The 18,121-nt window shown below is 39.8% G+C and overlaps 1 protein-coding gene across 1 annotated transcript; it reads left to right on the forward strand.

Moving 5' to 3' along the window:
* Positions 1–1,000: 1,000 nt before the first annotated feature.
* Positions 1,001–12,716, forward strand: FAM210A (family with sequence similarity 210 member A; the record flags this gene model as incomplete). Its single annotated transcript, XM_079717436.1, has 4 exons — positions 1,001–1,031; positions 3,446–3,956; positions 10,428–10,539; positions 12,483–12,716. The coding sequence occupies exons 2-4, from the start codon at positions 3,487–3,489 to the stop codon at positions 12,714–12,716; spliced, it is 816 nt and encodes a 271-aa protein (XP_079573562.1). The 5' UTR covers positions 1,001–1,031; positions 3,446–3,486.
* Positions 12,717–18,121: the final 5,405 nt, after the last annotated feature.

Raw genomic sequence — 18,121 nt, forward strand, 5'->3', positions numbered from 1 at the left:
TTTGACTCATTTTTCGGGCCCTATGTTTCCTTAGGGAGCTTTGACCATGTGCCTTGTATATCTTGGTTTGCTGAAAATTGGCACTGTCTCTTCCTTCTACAAGTGGCCATGTTAGCTTAGTGACCCAGTATGGGCCTGGGATTAAACTAGGTTTGAATCCCAGCTCCTCCACTCAGCAGTTGAGTGACATTGGGTAAGCTATTTCCTCTCTCTGGTACAGTGTCGTCAAATGTAAAGTGATGACAATAGTCCCTCTTTCATAGGGTTGTTACGAGAATAAAACGAGTTAATACATGTAAAATGTTTGTAAAGCACCAACCACATAGTAAGGGCTCAAAATCGAAAACATCTTACCATTATGATGATGATGGTTATGATAGATGATATTTTTGCTGCCATGCTGCATTTGGCACTGAAGCCATTTGATGGGCTTCGAGAAATGGTTCTTAAGTTCATATTGTCGTGTGTGACTTGACTGCAGGACATTCTGATTTATTAGGTCTAAGAGAGTCCAGGAATCTGTTTTCAAACCACCTCCACTCCCCCCACAACATCCTTAGCTCCCCATGATTCGGAACAAAAGATAACGTACTGTGATTCCATTTATATGAAGTGTCCAGAATAGACAAGTGTAGAGACAGAAAGTACATTAGTGGTTGCCTGGGACTGGGAGGGTGAGGGAATGGGCAGTGACTGCAGTAGATGTGGAGTTTCTTTTGGGGGTGATGAAAATGTTCTAAATTTAGATTGTGGCGATGGTTGCACAACTGTGAATATACTAAAAATCAGTGAATTTTACACCTTGAATAAGTGACTTGTATAGTATGTGAATTATATCAATAAAGATGTTTTTAAAAATGGGAAGGGAATAGTTGAAACCGGGGGAAAGGATGCAAACTGGAAGCCTGGAAAGAGGTTTTTTAAAAAATCCTTTTTCTTTTTATTCACTAACACAAACACATAATAATCCAGTTATCTGAAAGTTAGACTTCTGGGAACTTCACCTCTTGGAAAACTGCCCTGTAAAGGAAATAAGTTTAAAAGAGAAAAAGAAAGCCTTTTGAGTTCAGAAAACACCTGTACTAACGCCAGGGAAGGAATCATTCAAAGGTAACGAATGGTGCTGGAGAAAAGCCTCAAAATAAATTCAACTAAAATAGAGACCAAAAAATTCATAGTAAAAGTTTCTAAATGAATTTTTATATTTGACAGATTTTAGATTATAATTCCAACTGAGCTAATTCTTAGAATAAATAACCAGTTGGTGTTTTTTCCCCTTGGCGTAGGCATGGCACAGATTTATACATAAAATAGAGGTGGTAGGAGAGCACAATAAGATATCCTTTACTTTCTGTCTGACTCACAACAAAAAAATAAGTCAGTTTTGGGCTTCCCAGGTGGCGCAGTGGTTGAGAGTCCGCCTGCTGATGCAGGGAACACGGGTTTGTGCCCTGGTCTGGGAAGATCCCACATGCCGTGGAGCGGCTGGGCCCGTGAGCCATGGCCGCTGGGCCTGTGCGTCCGGAGCCTGTGCTCCTCAATGGGAGAGGCCACAGCAGTGAGAGGCCCGCGTACCGCAAAAAAAAAAAAAAAAAAGTCAGTTTTGTAAAAAATAATTATGGACTTAATCATTTCTCTGAATGGCCTTAGTCATTTAGTGTTTAAATCATTCTTTATTTGAAGCACATGTCATTACCCTGTAGCTTTCTCTTTGGTTATTAACTGGTCTGAGTCTTCTGTCACTTTTCACTGGCTTTGCTTTGATTCAGCCATCTCCAGTATCACCTTTAAAGGCTTCCTGGGAGCCTGTTTGTTTTGCAAGATTTGCAGTTTCATTTCACAGCTCATTTGCCTTGTGTTGTTGGATCATCTGTGAGAGCCTGATAGAAGCTAAGTTAATTATTAGGAAGAGACGAGTCTGGGATTAATTTTATAAGGAGACAGTTTGTTAGTAGTTGTTTTTAAATGACAGCTTTGTATCCCAGGTAACAAACGTTCATGTAAAATGGTGTATCTGTATTTGTTGGAGTGCTGATTTACTGAGGTGCTAACTCAAAACTTGTGATTCTTATTAAGTACACAGTTTATAAAAAATAAGATCATCTGTTCTCAATGTATTAGAATTGGAGAGGTAGCTGGTGCAAGGTGCGGGTGAAGATTAGGGGTTAGGTGGCACTGCCTGATGTTGAGGGAAGGGAACTGATTTGCTATATAATAATGCATACAATAATTCTGTTTTACCAGTGAGGAAACTTTGTGTCTAGAGAGGCTAAGTAATTTGCTCAAAATACCACTATTAACTCAGTTGGGCCCATCTTATTTCAAAGTCCATGTTTTTTTAAAATTATACTGTCCTGTCTTTTTTTTTTTGCGGTACGCGGGCCTCTCACTGTTGTGACCTCTCCCGTTGCAGAGCACAGGCTCTGGACGCGCAGGCTCAGCGGCCATGGCTAACGGGCCTAGCCGCACCGCGGCATGCGAGATCTTCCCGGACCGGGGCATGAACCCGTGTCCCCTGCATCGGCAGGCGGACTCCGAACCACTGCGCCACCAGGGAAGCCCCTCTATCCTGTCTTTTTAACAAAGTTTTAGCTATCTGGAAAAGTCTGTTCTCACCAGTTAATAACATGTAATTTCCAGTTTTATATAATTTAGTCTAAAAGCATTATAGAATAAATGATATTGATGTCAACTATTCATCAGACCTTAATTTTTTTTTTTTTTTTTTTTTGCGGTACGCGGGACTCTCACTGTTGTGGCCTCTCCCGTTGCGGAGCACAGGCTCCGGACGTGCAGGCTCAGTGGCCATGGCTCATGGGCCCAGCCGCTCTGCGGCATGTGGGATCTTCCTGGACCGGGGCACGAACCTGTGTCGCCTGTATCGGCAGGCGGACTCTCAACCACTGCGCCACCAGGGAAGCCCCAGACCTTAATATTTTAATAACTAACACTTATATGATGCTTGTTAGTTTACAAAAGCACTTTTTCATCATAAATTTCATATAATTCCTATAAAAACCTATGAAGTAATCCTTGTTTTACTAGTGGGTTTAGGCTTCAAATCTAAAAGACAGTTGCACAGAATTATGACCCCAAAACATTAGGGCCCAGCTCTTTAGCTTCCAGATCTGATTTTTCTGTTATACTACACTGCTTCTTTGTAGAATGACAGAAGCCCTACAAATATCCCTTTTGTGGCAATAAAATAGCCCGAAAATCTTACTGTCCATGATGTCTGTTGGACTGGTTTACTATATCATATTTAAATGATGTGTTTTAATGAAATTCTAAAATTGTGGTATGGTAGAACTATATACCTTAACATTAATTTCTGTGGATTTGATAACAATGTCTATCCTTTTACTTCTTAATAGTTAATGATATATGTTTAAGTAGATTGGTTTATAATGGAAATCTATGTATAATCTAATTTTTTTTAATCTAGTCTCTATAGAAGCTGAAATCCATCAATCTTCGTTCTTCAAAATGCAATGGAATGTACCAAAGACTGTATTCCGACTGGCACATAGGACATGCATGGAACCAGATAAAGCTGGTCTTTTGGGACACTGTCAAAACATGAAGGGACCATTACTTTTGTATACCTTGGAATCCAGAGTGGTTTGGGTACAGGGCCCTCAGAAACGATGGCTGCACTTACCTGCTGCCCAGTGTGTTGCAAAGGAAAGGAAGCCATTCATTGCTCACCCACCCCAACCAGGGGTCCATAAACAGTGGGAGCAGGATATCTTATCCAAGAGGGTTCTGTCATCCAGTGCTACATCCCCAGGAACTCCCTCTGAAAAAAAGGAAGAACCTGATCCTTTACAAGACAGATCAATTAGTCTTTATCAACGATTTAAGAAAACATTTAGACAATATGGAAAAGTTTTGATTCCAGTGCATCTAATAACTTCTGGTGTTTGGTTTGGAACGTTTTATTATGCAGCCATAAAGTAAGTTTTTGCTTGATTGAGCACCTTTCCCTGTTTTATCAGAATGTTAATTGTACTAATGAAAGCCTTTAAGTAGTTTTTTAAATGCTTTAATGTCTTCAGTTGATAGAGGATGACTATTTTTCATAGCAGTTTTCCACATTTTAATAACAGTAGCTAACATTTGCTTACTGTGTACAGCAGGTATTATGCTAAAATTTTTATAACTGTATCATCTCATTTAATTCTCACAGCAACCGTATGAAGCAGGCAGTGCAATTATTCCCAGTTTATTAATGAGAAAACAGATTAAGCAAGAATAAGTAAAAATAACTTAGTTTTTCCCAAAATAACTCGGAATCTGATTTCAAACCTTAATCACTATGCAACATATAGGATAGCACAGGAGTAAAATGACAGCTTCCAGAGATTTGGCAGCACCATGAGTTAGTTCCGTACTTATATGTTTCTTACAGTGTTTATCAACGTGAAAAGATAACTTATTTTGCCATGTGTATGGTTTTGGTTGGAAATTAGTAAGATTTTGCAAAGCCTGGCTTGTATCTGTTGTAGACACAAAAATGAACAAATTACAGACTTAGGCTTTAATGTTACATCTGATGAATGTCAAGGTAAGGTCTTTTGTTCTGATCAGAAGTTGATTTGTTGTGCACTTAAAATCTTGTTAAGCGGGAGGGTATATCTCATGTTAGGTATTTTTTACTACAATAAAATAAATGTTTTTTTAAAAGTTAATTTAGTGGGGCTTCCCTGGTGGCGCAGTGGTTGAGAGTCCGCCTGCCGATGCAGGGGACACGGGTTCGTGCCCCGGTCTGGGAAGATCCCACATGCCGCGGAGCGGCTAGGCCCGTGAGCCATGGCTACTGGGCCTGCGCGTCCAGAGCCTGTGCTCCGCAACGGGAGAGACCACAGCAGTGAGAAGCCCACGTAATGCAAAAAAAAAAAAAAAAAAAAAAGTTAATTTAGTGGTCCTAGCCTCCAGGTATTATAAAACATAGAATTTCTAAATGTACCTTTCTTGTTAATTACTGTTCCTTTCTTTTAAAGTGAGTTGTATCATTCACACTGTTTTAGGAGCAGGAGTACAAGTAGAAAACAGATTCCCAGTGATTTCCAGTTTCTTTCTGCCACCAGCAGAACTGAGTGTGCCAGCGTGTGCCTGTCCCGAGTGCTCTGTGGCTTTTCTTGCTGTGGCCTGGGTGTGACCTACGAACAGTATGCTCACCATCCTGCAGGCAGTGAGATGCACAGTGAAGACCACTTTGATGTTTTTGTAAACTCCCCTGATGGGTTTAGAATTATTTTATACTTTCCAAAAGTCCACTGATTTTCAGTTTTTGGTTATATTTAATGGTTTGTTAGTAAGGTATTAAATATTTTAATGTAAAGCTCACTCATTGGAAAAAGCTTATCATTTATTAAATTAAAAGATGATGGAATGGAGACTTCTTATTCTTGGGAAACATGGGATTAGAATTGTTTCTTTACAAAAGTTCTATTGAATAAAAGGATTTTTTTTTAACCTTGTGTAATTGATGCTGTTCTGTTTCTTTTCATATCTTTCTATTTAGTTCTTGTTATTCAGTTATTTCCTTCTTCATTATGTATTATTATTTTCTTTAAGAATTCTTTTCTTTGCAGAGATTCTTTTTTTTTTTTTTTTTTTTTTTTTGCGGTACGCGGGCCTCTCACTGTTGTGGCCACTCCCGTTGCAGAGCACAGGCTCCGGACGCGCAGGCTCAGCGGCCATGGCTCACGGGCCCAGCCGCTCCGCGGCATGTGGGATCTTCCCAGACCGGGGCACGAACCCGTATCCCCTGCATCGGCAGGCGGACTCTCAACCACTGCGCCACCAGGGAAGCCCTGCAGAGATTCTTATATGTGCATTTTATGGAATTATCTTTTTGTTTATTAATGACATTTTCTGGACATATATAAAAATATTTATAGAAATCTTCAGAACTGCCCTTAGTTTTTTAACAGAGCCTAAAATCATGTACCATTTTGCATAAAAATTTCATAGGCATTCAGTTCTTCTATTTAATGAATAGTTTTCTACATATTGAATTTTCTTTTTTGAGGTGTTTAGGATTTTTCTGATTCGGTGTTGTGGATGATGATGAGTTTCTTCCATGTTTCTTTTGCCTTCGCTAGGTTGTCTTTAATAAGCATTCAGCCTCCTGGCCTCAGGGGGAGAAATCTAAGTTTTTAATAATTGAATATGAGATTCTTATTTAGACTATAAAAAAGAGTACTTTTGTTCCTTTTACTTTTCTTTGCCTTCAGTAAAAGAGTTCTGTAACCCAAAACACAGACCTTCAAATAACCTAGTAATATTAATTAGACTTAGGACGTTTTCGGTGGTGTCTGCACTGATGCAGTTGTGGTGACGTTCTGCTGTCCCCTGTAGAGTGCACCTTTCTTGGTTTTGTCCTTCTCCCTCTTTTTTCTGTGAATGCCTGTGTGTAAATGTGGTGGGACTGTCCACTTTAAAGTCAGATACCTTATCCATCACCGCCTGCCTTTGGCTCTTTGTCAGCATGGAAATTTGGTTCCCAGACCCAGCTCTGCTGCCCCACCATGACCACTGGTCCAGTTGTGTTACAGCATCACATAGCTAAGTTATATTAGGTAGGATGTGTTGCTTTCCAGAACAGTCCCTAATGTTTTTTTAAATCCTTAATGCTTGAGAAATTGAAAGTTGATTTGTTCTAAGGGAAGTGATACTTAGAAAATATTAGTGTATGTTTGCATGGCAGTGTATCTTTCACTGTGAGATGATTTTATTCTGATATTGGAGCTGATTGTGTTAAATACAGGTTTTCAATTCAACTGACTAGAGGCTGGGTTTATTTTATTTGGTTTTAGCTGGAAAAAGTTCGTTCTCTGTTATTTGCTTGTTGCCTACTTACTATTAAAAGAAAAGGGAAAACATAGTTTGTAACTTGAGGGACAGCTAGCATTACTGCCTCTCAGCACCACAGAGCAAAATGCCATTCTGTATTTAGTTAACGCAGTGATGAAGATCTCAGGCTTTTGAAACATTTTATTTCAGGGAGATCTAAATTGTGCATCCTCATAGATTTTATTTATTTATTTATTTATTTTTAAAATTTATATTATATTTTTGGCGGCATTGGGTCTTTGTTGCTGCGCACGGGCTTTCTCTAGTTGTGGCCAGCGGGGGCTACTCTTCCTTGTGGTGAGTGGGCTTCTCATTGTGGTGGCTTCTCTTGTTGTGGAGCATGGGCTCTAGGCACACGGGCTTCAGTAGTTGTGGCGCGTGAGCTCAGTAGTTGTGGCTTGTGGGCTCTAGAGCGCAGGCTCAGTAGTTGTGGTGCACGGGCTTAGTTTTAGTTGGTCTGCAGCATGTGGGATCTTCCCAGACCAGGGCTCGAGCCCGTGTCCCCAGCATTGGCAGGCGGATTCTTAACCACTGCGCCACCAGGGAAGTCCATACATTTTATTTTAAACTAAGCTTTGTTGTTGCTTCTCTCTGGAAAAGTTGCAGAGATCTTTCATCTTCTAACAAGAAGTTCTCTGTTTGGTCAAATAAAGCTCTTTGATGATGGCTTTGTCTCTACGTTTAGATGCCTTGTGTTTGGGCCTCAAGTTTCTAAAGTTACAGATCCATTCTGAGACACAGTCCTGACTGGTTTTCACTGCACTTCATCCAGACTGTGGATGTACTTTTGCATCATTTGGAACATCCATAAAGCTGGTGGTTTGTGAAGCACAGGTTTCTCTCAGGCTGAGGGAACTTTTGTGACGAAAGTGGATATTACTGTTTGGATCAGACCCTCATTAATGCTTCATATTTAATAACTCCAAAGGAAATGAAAGTTATTTTTTAAAAGTTAAGTCATCAAATCAATAGTTTAGAAAAAAGTGGGACCAGGTGGTTGCTTCTTTATTTTACACAGGATACTTGTGCAAGATATCTTGGTCATTATTGTTTGTTTTTATGATAGTTTTTTTTGCGGTACGCAGACCTCTCACTGTTATGGCCTCTCCCGTTGCGGAGCACAGGCTCCGGACGTGCAGGCTCAGCGGCCATGGCTCACGGGCCCAGCTGCTCTGTGGCATGTGGGATCTTCCCGGACCGGGGCACGAACCCATGTCCCCTGCATCGGCAGGCGGACTCTCAACCACTGCGCCACCAGGGAAGCCCTATGATAGTTTTTTTTTTTAAGATTTATTATTTATTTATTTATTTTTGGCTGTGTTGGGTCTTAGTTGCAGCACGTGGGATCTTTGTTGAGGCATGCGGGATCTTTCGTTGCGGCGCAAGTGCTCTTCGTTGTGGTGTGCAGGCTCCTCTCTAGTTGTGCTCGGGCTTCTCTCTAGTTGTGGCCTGCGGGTTTTCTCTTTAGGTGTGGTGCATGGGTTCCAGGGCACGTGGGCTCTGTAGTTTGTGGCACACAGGTTCCAGAGCTTGTGGGCTCTGTAGTTTGCGGCACATGGGCTACATGTTGAGGCGCACGAGCTCAGTAGTTGTGGCACGTGGGCTTAGTTGCCCTGCGGCATGTGGGATCCTAGTTCCCTGACCAGGGATCGAACCCGCATCCCCTGCATTGTAAGGCAGATTCTTTACCACTGGACCACCAGGGAAGTCCCAGTTGTTTTTTGTGTTTTTAAATCACTCCGTTTTGTCTTATATTTAGCCAAATGTTTGTCTTTTCCCCCCGCTGCATGATTGCCATTAAATATGTAGATTTTACATACTGGGCTTAGTCTGAACTAAGAAATGATTAATGAAATAATTTGGTAATTGTACGGGTACCAGAAGAGATGATTAGCATGTTATGGTAGGATGTTATTGTACCTAGTGACTTGATTAGATCCACAGAATCGCTAAATCTTTGTAGTACTAAGTCTTGCTTCAGTGGGGTTCTGTTGTTTAAGAGATTTGAAAAGGAAATGAGGGTGGAGATAAAAGAAACTGGATTGGACTTGTAGTTGATTTTAAAATCTAACTCTTTAAAGTTTCCTTCAGTTATCTGGTTTCCTCTTGTATAGATGGCCAGTGATTCCTGGTGATGATCATCCATATCTATTGAGATTAGTCTCTGATCTCCTAGTATTATAGTGAAATCAGAGAGGGACTTTTCCCCAGTTAAGCAAATTATTTTTTAATATTAAAAATAAACTAGGAGATTACTACTACTGTAATAATAATGGATCCAGGCTGTTCCCTTTCTTAATTACAAAGAGAAAGAGTACTTGTACAGAGGAGCAACCTGTGGACCCGAACTTAACCACAAGTCAGACTCACACCACAAGTCAAACACCAGGTCAAACTCACAGGACAGACTGAGTGTGTGGCTCCTGTTGTGATGCTCTGAGATGGACATAGAATCAACTCTGCAGCTTTCCTATCTGAAAACATTTACCCCAAATTTAATCATGAGGAAACAATCAGACAAATCCAAATGAAAGGCTGTTCTACCACAAAGCTGGCCTGGGAGCTTCAAAAATCTCAGCATCAAAAAAGACATCCTGCCTTCCTCCTCAACAGAAAGTGCTGAGCAGCGCTTCTGGAGAAGAACTGGAAGACATGACAAGATAGTGACAAGGGACTCACCGGACAACTCAGGGAATTTTAACATTAAATAACGCACTGTTGTATTAACTATATACTGTCCTACATGTTAAGTTTCCTGGCTGTGATGATTATATTATCTTCATGAAGGAGAAGCACAGAACAAGAACCTTGTTGTGGTTTGAGGTGAAGGCTCACAACGTCTGCAAAACTACAGGCAGTGAGGGAGAGACTGGGAGAGCATGAGTGTTCTGGCGTGGCAAACTTGACACTCAGGGAAACTAAAAAGAAATTAGGGCTTACGAGTTGGATTAGAGACTTTTTCTGCCTTCTTTCCCTCCCTCCAAAAATTTGTTGCAATTCATGGTAATTGCTTCTTTACCTGCCTTTTAAGTCTGATAATAGAATAGAAGCATCTTTTTAGAATAATTGAAGTTTTCATGAAACCCATAGAATCATTTATTTTTTGCATAATAACAGTAAGTGGTGTTATAATATCACTTGTTTTTATGATAATAGTATAGTTTGACATGTAATTTTAGAGGTAAAAAAATCTTAGGTCTTAAACTTTGAGTTGGATCATTCTAAGGAACTAAAGATTCTAAGATCAGGAGAATGATTAGAATCATTTCTGATCATTTCTCTTAGGTTACTTAATGCTATTAATTTTTCTCTGATAAATGATTCTATTTTTCTCAGTGTGCTAATTAGGGTTGTCCATGAACAAAAGCTGTGAACAGTGAGACACAGCAGGACGCTGGTGTTCATGCACATGTTGTTCCTTTAGAGTGAAATTAGAGTGCTTGGTGGTGTAGAATTGACTTTTAAACAGAATTTGGTTTTGATGTTTTCAGATAATCTTTTGGAAATATTTATCCCTAGAAGTTTATCTATATGTATATATAAATTACTTTCTGTTTCTTTCTTAGAGGAGTGAATGTCGTTCCTTTTCTAGAACTTATTGGGTTACCTGACAGCGTAGTAAACATTCTGAAAAATTCCCAGAGTGGAAATGCACTAACAGCATATGCCCTGTTTAAGGTAGGTACTGCTGTGGGTAGATGGCTCCTCACGCTGAACCTCTGTAACACTCTGTGCTTGCTCCCAGGGTTACCTTTGTAACTTAAAATACTGTGTTTCATCTCTTACATGTCTAATGATTAAAAGTAAACTAAAATTTTTAAGGGTAAATAAAATGGTGGTTTAGGAAGAATTGCCTTAAGAATAGGTAGGTTTTTCATAACCTGCTGTGATGAGACAAAGTGAGATTTCTGAATTTCTAATGAACAGGTTGTCCCTGTGACATTTCTCCTATTGATAGTACATTAATTTTCCTTTTTCAGAGATCCACATGCCACCTGACATGTTAGTGAAATTTAGCATTTATTTTACTGTTCATACTAGTTTATCTTTCTAAAAAGTAAAATAGTAAAGTTTAATCAAATTGTTTTATGTGATAAACCTTAGACTTAGTTGTTGATGTAATGTATGTTTCATTTTGGAGTTCATTGTCTTTACAGTTGTTGTCTGGATTCAGACAATGACATCTTTTTAAATAGATCGTTTTTACACTTATGGGTCGTTATTTTGGAAGAGAAGACTCATTATTGTAAATTGTGGAATTTAGCTATATTAATCTAATTTTTCTCAACTGACAAAAAATAAGGTTCTATGTAGCTTTATCCTAAGAAAACAGGTAGAAGACATTGGGAAACTAGATGTTATTTTACTTCTGTTATGAAAATACTTAGAATTACGGGTGTATAGTAGTACTCAAAAATAGTGTTGTTTTATTCTGTCATCCTCATTAAAATCCTCTGAAATATTGAGAGATTTCTTATATGATAATTTTGACTAGAGGGCTAAAGCTTAATTGCTGAGTTTTTCAACATTAAAACGTATTAAATTAATAAATTATCAAGTTTTTAGTTAACAGTGTGTATAATTTAACCTTAATCCAACTGTCATGATGGTTGAAACCATTTCCCTAATTATAACTGTTCCTTATCCCATGCTCTCATTTCACTGTGTGTTAGGTCTTTTTTTAATGTCTGTTGTCTTTGATCATGAGCTCCTAGGAATTTAGAGTTATGTCTTCTTTCTTTGTGTTTCCACTGTGCCTGTGCTGTGCTCTGGAGGCACATCAGTGCTCAGTGCCTGTTGGCCTGCTTGGAATTAAAACACAAGGCTGGCACGCAGGTGGGCTGGTGTCAGCAGGGGCTCTGCTCATGTTCCTGTGCAAGGAAGGAGGTGTGGAGGGTCCATCTGGGTGTTTGGTTTCTGTAACCTGGTTTCTCAGGTAGAGCAGCAGACACTGAGGTTTCTTGCCTCAGAATGTGATGCAGCCTCTGCTCTTAAAATTCTCCCTTTGTACCAGTTCATCTACTAGTTAGTTTGGGACCTTAAACCTCTGGTCAGTTGACATGTGTACATGTCTCCTATAGGTGTGCCATTTTACCACTTTTTGGCCTCATGGAAGTTCCTGGTTGGGATGCCAAGCCCAGCATGGACTGTAATGAGAAAGTAGCATAAAGCCTGGAACAGCCAAAGAAAAGAGATTTGGAAGTGAAACTAAACTAAACTCAGTGAAGAACAAACATTTGGCCCGGGTTTGCCCCTCAGTTTGGTTCCGGTTTAGATGAACAATATGTGCAGGTCGGCAGGGTTTCTGGGGAGTGGAAATGCATGTGCCTTTGTTATAGGGAGGGTCCTGAGCCCTTCCTCTGGTTCTCAGTGAGTCTTCCCCCCAGGTTCACTAGCACATGGGTACAGAACTTTGGTGCTGCCCCTGTTCTCTAATCCTGGGTCAGTGTCTCGGTGACAAATACGGAATGTTAGGAGGGAAAACCATATAGCATATAACAGCCTTATGAAGCAATAAAGTAATTGATAGTTTGGTTATTAACAAGAATTTTAACTTCACACTTTTTGCTTAAGACAACAGTTATAATCAGTACTGATCTGCCCATTTCATTTTCCCGCAGATTGCAACGCCCGCGCGGTACACTGTGACCCTGGGGGGGACCTCCTTCACTGTGAGGTATCTGCGCAGCCGTGGCTACATGTCGACGCCACCTCCTGTGAAGGAGTATCTGCAGGACAGGATGGAGGAGACAAAGGAGCTCCTCACAGAGAAGATGGAGGAGACAAAGGACAGACTCACTGAAAAACTGCAAGAAACCAAAGGAAAGGTTTCTTTTAAGAAAAAAGTGGAATAGGGTGCCTTATATACCAGATTATAGACAGTTCCTGCACTTTAACCCTTGGGGACTATGGACAAAGGTACATGCTCTTGATTATTTTTTTGGTTAGCAGCCTAAATATAGCAGTTCTCTGAGGGTTAAAGAACTAAGATAACTTCTTTTTTTTTTTTTTTTTTTTTTGTGGTACGCGGGCCTCTCACTGTTGTGGCCTCTCCCGTTGCGGAGCACAGGCTCCGGACGCGCAGGATCAGCGGCCATGGCTCACGGGCCCAGCCGCTCCACGGCATGCAGGATCTTCCCGGACCGGGGCACGAACCCGTGTCCCCTGCATCGGCAGGCGGACTCTCAACCACTGTGCCACCAGGGAAGCCCTAAGATAACTTTTTAAAGTTAAACATCACTAGAAAAATCAGTGTTTTTTGAAAAGAAAAAATGAACCCAGTATAAGAATTTCATGTCAGTAGCAGCGTTAAGCAGTGGTCCATGTCTTCAGTCATCCTTGCTTTGTGTTTAGATAGCTGCTGACTCCTTGAATAGCTGGTGTGGCCCTACACAGATGTAACACTGGGTCTTCATATTTGTTATTCTTTGAGGTTTTAATGATATTCACTTCTCAATGTGGAGACAAACTTATCATCAGAACTGCCTGTGAATAAGAGGATATTTAGTGTTTCTCTAAAGATAGTATATAACGGTTATATACCAGTTAAAATGTAGACTTCATATAAAGAAAGCTGAATGAAAATAGGGTCATATATATGTAAATAAGGTATATTGGTTATATGTAAATGAAAAATTGACCCTTTAAAAATGATTTTTACCTGAAGCTTGCCATAATCAAATTTTTTAAGCAAATCTGTGCGGTCATAGCACTTTCTCACCCAGAATGTAAAACTGTTATTCCTGCATCATGTCCTCTCCAACTGATCTCTCAGAGGAAAAGGGAAAATCATTACACCTTAAGTTTATGGTGGAGATCAGATACCCTTAGCAGTGCCTGCAGCTTGTGGTTCTCGGCAGTGCAGGTTTGGGAGGATGGGACCTGCCTGTCCCTGCCACCTGGTCTCCACCAGCCAGAGTCGGTCTTGATTCCATTATGGAGTAAAATTTTAAGATTGTAGCTGCTGTTTTCCTCTTGCATTGAAACATCCTTACTTGAATTTTTTAAATAGCAAAGCTGTCATTAAAACCTGCTTGGAATAAAATTCAGTCGTCGTCAGATGTGAAAGTTGCCACGATTTGTGTGGGTGTGTTTGAGGATGTGGTTGTGTGTTTCTTTTTGCTCTAACTGCCTTTACTTCAGTTCTAACCTTTGAGTTGAAAGAGGGAATGGCCTCTTTCTAGATTGTCTTTGTTGTGAGTGATCTGATAAGGCCTCAGGCATCACTGCTGTGAGGCAGGGTTTTCGTATTAAATACTGAGTTTGGCCAAATTTAGAGAATACTTTAAAGGGAAAAAAATGTTTGCATTTGATACGTCTCATCATTATATTGGCTGTGCTGTGGTTGGACTCTTCTTTGTGGGGGTGGGTGGAGTGGTGAGGGGGCAGGGCTCACTCTGCCACATGCAGGCCCGATCAGGCAGGATGGTTTGTCTCCTGATACAGATCAAACGTGTGATTTCAAATTGACAGCACATTTTCAAATCCAAAAACAGTGAACATGTTTTAGCTTGTTTATTAAATAATTCACATTTTTGCATATATTAAATGCTAAGATGGATACTAACAAATTTCTTGTTTGTTTATTTTTAACCACTGAGACTGCTTGGTTTAAAATCATGTGTTATATGAAACTTTCTTTTTACTTTTCACGTTGCATAGGGCGTGTTTTCCAATGAGGATAAATTGTGGGTCTTAGAAGCACTAATAACCCTGAGTTTCCACCTTTGGTTCAGCCCGTTTGAGATTTGTTGCCATCCAGTTTCATAATTGTGTTGTGTTTGTCCAGTTACAGAAAGTGAGATACTAGGGAGTGCTTTGAAATTCTCTAGTAAAACATTCCTCTGAAGGTGTAAGAAGTTCTTTTGTCATTATTTGGTATCAGGAATATCTGATCTTGTCAAATGCTGCTGCTCTCATCTTGCTAACCTAGTCCTTAAGGGAAGCTACAAAGAGCCGAAAGGGGGACCCCTGGAATATGCGTATGGAGTATTCGTAGCAAGCCAACAGCACATAGTGGGCATTGAGTTCAATTATCCGGGTGTGTGTGTGATAAATATCATAACCATTTCATTTACCATAAGCCTTATACTTGCTGTGTCTGGTGTGCACATCTGTATTTAAGTAGGATTTTTGACAGGGTAAAGAGGGAGCCATGGCTGAGATTTAATTTAACACCTATAAAATAGATTAAAAGTGTTTGCTCAGCAAATTAACAATTGAAATGAAAAATAGATTAGGTAAAAAAAGACTTAGTTTATTCAAGAAAAATAGCAAAACCAACCTTTAAAAGTACCACAAAAATGTCTCTTACTGAACCAACATTTTGCATACAGTAGGGTGCTATTTGCAGATTCCAACAAAGGAGAAAGAGTTCATGTATTAAGGTCACCTTCCTGCCACTAGTGAAAATAATAAAACTATGCCTTCAAATATAATCTTCAGCTTATTTGTTATAGAATATGCCTTCCATTTATTTACAGATGGAAGATGTTACTGTAGTCCTTTATGCTCTAGGAAGCAATGGAGCTATTGGCTGTCTTATTTCAGTGACCTCAGAAGGTAATTCCAGGAATTGTATAAACATCTTAACAGTTTGGGCAGAAGAGGTGTTTGAAGAAAAGAAGCAAGTTGTGCGTTAGACATATCTAGCTCTTTCTTGTGTTCTTTCCACTTGGTTCATCTTCAGGATTTCTTATCCAAATTCAGATGTTCTGAACAAAGCCACTGTAGAAGATTGTAGAGTATGGTGATGGTAATGAAATGGACAGAAAATGTTTTAGCAAATGAGTCAGAAAGAGTACGTGCATCTTTCCTGATACCTTTGAGATGATACCGTTTTTATAAAATGCATTGGTGAGATATACATTTCTGAATTATTAAAGGATTCTGTCTGAAAAATACTTGCTTTCAAAGGATTCTGTCTGAAAAATACTTGCTTTCATGGTAATATAGACATATTTCTTCTGTTGGCTACAGCTTACTTTTTAAAATGGGGACCTTCATTTATTTCAGATTTTCAAAATTGAATCTCCATAGGGAACATATGGAGTTAGTTTAGAAGAAAGTAAAATACATTTAGATTAAGATTAAAATACATTTAGATTAAATACATTTAGATTAAAAATATTTAGAAGAAAGTAAAATACATTTAGATTAAGTGTTACCAACATTGGTTTGAAGTAGTTTTTGGTATTAGATGCTTACTCAGTTGGCTTTTCCTGAGCCATGGTCTACGGTGCGTCCAGTCACATTGGCCTAGAGGCCGGAGTTGCACAGGAGTGTTCATAAAAAGTATGGGCCTCTCTACCGCCTTGGAATTTAACCACCTGAACCAGAAATCTGCAGAACCAGAGGTGGGTGCTTTTAATTATTCATTCTGCAAATAGGAGCTTTGTTTGGTCTCTCTTGGTACATCTGTATATTACGGAGTACCCAAAAGATTCTGCCTCCTTGACCCAAAGGAACAATAGAGGCAAGAATTCTCCTTCCCTTAGAGACTTGGCCGGAATTCGTCTTCAGCTGTGAATTTTGGCCTGGCTTTCTGATTTTTGAAAGATATTTGTCCTGCATTTTGAGCTTGTAACTTACATTTGAGAAATGCTAAGTATGCGCCGATTGGGTATAGTTTTCCCTCTTTGAGATTTTTTTCCTTTGTGACTTCCATGTCAGGCTGGTTCATTTTAACTCATTAAAACAAGTTTTTGGTTGTCTTGCTTCTTCAGGGTTAGGCTTTGAAAATCAAGCTGTATTCTCTGTAAATCGCTGGCAGCCACCAACAGTAATGATGACAGATCATAATTATCTTGTGGCAGTTATCTGGCTATTTTGATAAGAATGATTCTCTCAGCAGAGAGAATGCGGCTTGACTTCAGAAGCCTTCAAGGCAGAGTATGACATTATTCCGCTGACTTGGACAGTGCTTGTGGGAAGTGCACAGGCAGCCCCAAAGTCCTCCTCAGCACTTGTGGTTTCTATCTACAGGTAGAGGGCTCATGGAGCCTGAGACAGCAGAAAGCACTTTCACGTTGTGTTTTCTCTGGGACAGCATGGTCCATAAGAGCAGAAGTTGTAGGACAGGTCTGAGATGTTGCACATGTAGCCACAGTATATTCTCATTCTTCCTGACTGTGAGGAATGCATAGAACCTTTCTTCCTTCTTGCCTTACCTCTCCCTCCCTCCCTATGTCCAGCTTTTTCTGCTTTGAATTTTGACCATTTTAAATGGTAGAAACTCTCTTTGAAGTGAAAAAGAAAAAGGCGAGTTTGCATGCAAACGTGCCTGGTTGTCCTGCGGTAGCTGGTATGTGGTTCTCCCTCCCTCTGGTGGGCAGGCGCTATGGCCCACTCCTCAGTAAGAGCGGGACAGAAAACTTGCAGGTATTTCCTGACTTTCTAATCGGGTACCTGCTGAAAGTCAGCCTTTTACTCCATTTGGGTAATTTCATAAGATTACTTTTAAGTGTACCATATATGAAATATATCTAATATTAATCAACAATTAAAATCTACCTAGTATAATCTAAATAGGGTAAAACAATGAGATGTTTCAGATCCTTAACACTAATTGAGGGTTTGTTTTTTTTAAAAAAAGAACATATAGCATTTCCTCTATATACACAAATATTAAGCTGTTATTTTGTGTGCACCTCTAAGTATGAGGTTTGAGATTCTGTAATGATTTGAAGCACATTTTGACTAATTTGTATTTTATTGAATTTGAGTCAATATTTTCTTTGGATACAATCTTGCGACTTAATTATGGCTGTTGCTTTACTTCTCTAAGAATAGTGGCTGTTTGGGTTCTCTCTTTGCAAGGGTCCCAAAGGCACAGTTTGTCCAGTCCTCAAACACTGACTGCCCTGCCATTCACCTTGGTCTGGAGGTAGAGTTACAGGGCTTGGTTGCCATCGTGCTCCATCACCATGTGGTTGTCATTCCCCTCCTGAAGAAGATGGAAGATACGGTAGGTTGTAATTGCATTCCTCACTTCTTTTGGTTTGGAAATAAGGGACGAGTCTTACTTTCCAAAAAAAGTTGAAAATATTATTATCAGTCAAACACTTGTCCACAAAACCTAATGCAACTTCTGTTGATAAATCTAGATCATTTTGTAACTGCATTATTTTGGAAGCATGTTAGATTAATAGAAGTTTTCTCGGTCATAAACCCAATTTTCCCTCTAGTGGGTCACTTCAGAATGTTGAGGCCAGTAGTTGTAGTTGAAGAAAGGTGCAGGAGAGCCGGGTCAGACGTTCAA

Source organism: Hyperoodon ampullatus, assembly GCF_949752795.1.
Source record: "Hyperoodon ampullatus genome assembly, chromosome: 13".
In the NCBI taxonomy this organism is placed as follows: domain Eukaryota; kingdom Metazoa; phylum Chordata; class Mammalia; order Artiodactyla; family Ziphiidae; genus Hyperoodon; species Hyperoodon ampullatus.